At 35.7% G+C, this 5,131-nt stretch overlaps 1 protein-coding gene across 2 annotated transcripts in view; it reads right to left on the minus strand.

The window, feature by feature from the left end:
* Window positions 1-5,131, minus strand: part of slain1b (SLAIN motif family, member 1b) — a 26,310-nt gene that overhangs the window by 17,169 nt on the left and 4,010 nt on the right. For both annotated transcript variants that reach the window (XR_001635816.1, XM_016505635.1), the window contains exons 3-4: window positions 4,181-4,303; window positions 1,356-1,637 (exon numbers count right to left, since the gene is read on the minus strand). Coding sequence is in view for 1 of the 2 variants with exons in the window: in XM_016505635.1 (XP_016361121.1) it covers window positions 1,356-1,637; window positions 4,181-4,303 (405 nt within the window). In the remaining variant the exon portion in view is untranslated. The remainder of the gene's footprint in view (window positions 1-1,355; window positions 1,638-4,180; window positions 4,304-5,131) is intronic.

Raw genomic sequence — 5,131 nt, forward strand, 5'->3', positions numbered from 1 at the left:
GCACAAAGTTTCCTGTGAGGGGTAGGTTTAGGGGTAGGGTTGGTGTAGGGCAATAACACATACAGTTTGTACAGTATAAAAAACATTATGCCTATGGAATGTCCCCACAATTCACAAAAACAAACATGCGTGCGTGTTATATAAAGACGCTTAGAGACTCACTCATTCACATCTGAACATCATGAGTTTCTCCCATCAGCCCATCCAGACACATCAGTACAAACGATCATTAATGTATCACATATTCCTTAATAAAACATTAAAGTTTATCAACTTGCTTTCATTTTCAACTGAGTTCCGCAGTTGATGCTGGACGATTACAAACACACACACACACACACACACACACACACACACACACACACACACACACACACACACACAGCGACAGAAACACAAGAGAATCAGCTTTAATAGAGATCAGCGCTCAAATCAGTCTGGGGTTTATAGGTAAAAAACAGCACTAACACCTTCAACAACCATCAGCTCCAGATCAACACAACCTCAGCATTCACATTCACAAAGAATATGATTATTAATATCACACTATAAATCTCCCATTGACTTGCACTAACTTTCAAAAGTTTGGGGTTGGTAAAAAATTTTTTGGTGAAAGTCTCTTCTGTTCACATTTATTTGATCAAAAATACAGCAACATTTTCGAAATGTCACTACAATGTAAAATAATCTGTTTTCTATGTGATTATCTCCCTTACAGAAAAACCACATGAACCTCACATGTTAAAATCACACGTGAAACGCACACGAAACATGTGGTTTTGGAACATTTTCATAGTGTAAATGTGTGAAACCCATGTAATCACAGCAAATTTACACCATGAAAATGTTCCAAAACCACATGCTTCGTGTGTATTTCACGTGTGATTTTAACATGTGAGGTTCATGTGATTTTTCTGTAAGGGCTGTTAAACTGTAATGTATTTCTGTGATGCGCAGCTGTATTTTCAGCATCATTACTGCAGTCTTCAGTGTCACATGATCTTCAGAAATCATTCTAATATGCTGATTTGCTGCTCAAGAAACATTTCTGATTATTATCAATGTTGAAAACAGTTGTGCTGCACAATATTTTTGTGGAAACTGTGACACATTTTATTTTTCAGGACTCACAGATTAATAGAAAGTTCAAAAGTTCAGCATTTATTTGAAATAGAAAAAATCTTCCTGACCCCAAACTTTTGTACAGTTGTGTATATCATTAGAACGCACGGCTGAAAATGACAACATCATTAGCGCATACTGAGCTGCAGTGGTGATGTAGTTTCATCATTTCCTTCACGCTGAAGCAGTCTGTCCTGAACTCAGTAAATCAGTCTAATCACACATGATCTGACCTGAGCTGCTGCTGAGGCCTGGCTGCGTGTCTCTGCAGTGCGTCTGCGTCTGCGTCCAGTCCCTGATGCTGCTGAAGGTGTGTGAATGCGGCAGGCTGCGCTGCAGAGGTCCGGCTCGACTCAGACACGGCTGCGGCGGCGGTAACTGACCGTAGTCTTCATCATCCTCCTCCTCCTCATCCAGGTGTGAATCGCTGCGCTGGCCGAACTGGAAGGAGAAGCTGGAGCTGCGGAGGCTCACAGAGGAGGAGGAAGAGGTGGAGGCGTAGTCCTGACGCAAACCTGACGGAGATACACCCGTCACTTTTATTATGGAGCACAAAACCAGTCATAAGGGTCAATTTCTTTAAATTGAGATGTATACATCAGCTGAAAGCTGAATAAATAAGCTTTCCATTGATGTATGGTTTGTTAGAATAGGACAATATTTGGTGAAGGAAAATAAGAAAATACAGTTCTGGAAGCATGATTTCTTATGTCAGTCTTGTGGTTTTAGGGTGAATATGAGCCGTTCGTGTTCTTTACTTTTTTGTGTGTTTGTGTTAGTGCTGTGCGGTATGACCAAACATTTATATCACGGTATTTTTCAAAATTATACCGGTTTCACGGGTGTTTAAGATCATGGCTTCATCACAAACATGTAAACAATAGAACATAATCATACAGATGGATGAATTACTGGTATTAATATTCTATATGCACATGCTTTTTACACTCTCTGGTGGTTTAAAGCGATGAAACATGCATCCACTCACATCCTGACAAAAATGAGATCATTTCATAAGAAATTATGTTTTGCATTAAGATTTTAGGATCTTTTGCACATTTTTCCAACATTCTCTTTACTGTATTACAGTCATGAACTTCATTCTGTCCATTTTTTTATTAAAATTAAATACTTTTTTAGGAAAAAGTTACTTTTAAATTAATGCATTACAATATTACATTACTCCATAAAAAAGTAACTAATTGCATTACTTAGTTACTTTTTGTGGAAAGTAATGCATTGTTACTTTTGCGTTATTTTTTATCACCTGGGCAGGGCTTGCTTATTTGTTTTTTAATAACAAAAAACTCAAATGTTAAATATTTTGGCAACTATAAGGGCCCTTTTCACACCTACATTTTTAAATGAATAAGCCTCAGGCTGAAGGAAGAGTCTCTGCACTTACTCCTGATTTCTGTCACCATGGCAACAACAGAGCTGTCAGTCAATGCATGGAAACAAAGTAACTGCTGGTACTTATTTGAAAAAGAAACGCGGATATTTCACTGTAAATGTATTACTTTACTAGTTACTTGAAAAACGTAATCTGATTATGTAAATTGCGTTACTTGTAATGCGTTACTCTTGTGAATGTAAGTTATGCACAAAATTAAAATATAAAATAAAACATTTGCAAACAAAGCACCATTTTCAAAAGAACACAATCGTCACTTTCTGAGAAACTGGCGCGAAATATCAAAAATACAAATGAAAGACTCATTTGAGCACATATGTTTTCATGCACATTTCTAGAATTTATGCACACATAAAACGGAAACACAGCTAATGATGTATTCACTCTTTAAAAGAAAGGATAAAAAAAACATTTTTGGTTCCCCAAAGATCACTTCCTAAAAGAACCATGTTTTAATTATAAGCTAGATAAACAACAAACCTTTTCTTCAATATAAAGAGCCTTTAGTTCTATGCATGTTAAAGGTTCTTCACAGAAACATAAATGCCAATAAAGACAACTTCATAAATGCCTTTATTTTTCAGAATGTAATAAGTATAATGTATAACATTTAAATATGCATAATATTTTAAATGCATACCCTAGTAAAAAATATTTAAAATACATTTATTTCATACTACGTCAAATCTATTAACATATTTACTGAGAGATAACTCTATAAGAAAAATTATAATAAAACCTTATTTGGCATACTAGATGTGCACAATGCACATTTCTTAATATTAAGTCTAAAATGTGTTTTAATGTCACTTTTAATTCGGATTGCATGATCTTTGAATAATATCAGTCTTCAAATTAAAATTATTTAAAGTATACTTTAATTGGACTACTTCTGCACAATTAAAGTGCATTAAGTAGTCGTTCCAGTTTAGCAGACTTTAAGTATATCAGTTTAGTACACTAAAAGTACAATTGCAGTGCATTTTATTAAGTACAAAAATATGAAAATATATTTGTAATATACTTAGCATGAAATAAATGTATTTCAAATACATTTAAGTGTATTTATTTTTCACTAGGGTAACATTTTCAATCATATTTTATTGTTATAATATGTGACTCTGGTCTTAAGTCGCTGGGGTATATTTGTAGCAATAGCCTAAAATACAGTGCATGGGTCAAAATTATAGATTTTTCTTTTATGCCAAAAATCATTAGGATATTAAGTAAAGATCATGTTCCATGAAGATATTTTGTAAATCTCCTACCGTAAATATATCAAAACTTAATTTTTGATTAGTAATATGCATTGCTAAGAACTTCATTTGGACAATTTTAAAGATGATTTTCTCAATATTTAGATTTTTTTGCACCCTCAGATTCCAGATTTTCAAATAGTTGTATCTCAGCCAAATATTGTCCTATCCTAACAAACCATACATCAATGGAAATATTATTTATTCAGCTTTCAGATGATGTATAAATCTCAATTTCACAAAATTGACTCTTATGACTGGTTTTGTGGTCCAGGGTCACATATTATTCAAATAAAGAAATGTGTTGAATGTTTAGTGTTTCTGTATATGTGTCATTCAGTGGTGCAGTGTGGCGTGTTTTGTGAGGGATCTGGATCTTCACACTCACTTTCCTCCTGCAGTCGGGCCATCACCTGGACATCCGTGAGGTCCTGCAGCTTATAACCCAGAGAAACAGCGGCGGCGTCCGGCTCAGACGCGCTCACATCACTGTCCACCGACACACTGCGACCTGACGAACATCACACACAAGACGTGATCATGTGATGTCAGCAGGGCTTACTGCGATTGGCCGAGTGAAGGAGGAACATGTGAGTTCTGTCAGATTGAGGAGAAGACCAGACTCACAGAACTTCAACTCAACTTCCCATCAGAGCATGTCACAGATTTCATATTAATCACACAGAATCTGACGTACACAGACTGAGAGTTTTTAGCTTCAGAATATGAATCAATGCAGTCACTGGAGATTCTGAGTCTGTTTTAGACACATATAGTTTATATTTGTCAAGCGTCTCCAGCTGAACAGCTCTTCTCCAGAACACATGTGGAGTTTCCTCACATTACATACGAGGAGCATGATCATCATGTGGCATCCCAGGTGAAAAAAAGTGCTCTGTTTTCACGCACTAATTTTGTGCTTAATATACTCAAATTTATTCTTTAGTACTTCTTAAAGATAATCTTAAGAACATCTAAGTGTACTCAAATGTGCTATTTTGGGACACCATGAATATGAACTAAAATGTGACCCTGGAGCACAAAATGTATTTAGTCACCACTTGTAGTACACTTGAACTCATCTCTCATACACTAGTACACTCAAGTGTACTACAAGTGAAATTCATTTTGAGTGAATTTAATTACTTTAAAAGTGAATAAAATTAATAAAACATTCAGCAGGTCATGTGATCTAAACTCTCGACTGCAGGACAGAATAAGCGTGTCTACATACAACACACAACACATCATTAACCTGACAAAGGAACAATTGTGTGTGTGTGTGTGTGTGTGTGAGTGTGTGTGTGTGTGTGTGTGTGTGAGTGTGTGTGTGTGTGTG

The sequence above is a fragment of the Sinocyclocheilus anshuiensis genome, unplaced genomic scaffold, assembly GCF_001515605.1.
Source record: "Sinocyclocheilus anshuiensis isolate Anshui unplaced genomic scaffold, SAMN03320099.WGS_v1.1 scaffold682, whole genome shotgun sequence".
NCBI lineage: Eukaryota > Metazoa > Chordata > Actinopteri > Cypriniformes > Cyprinidae > Sinocyclocheilus > Sinocyclocheilus anshuiensis.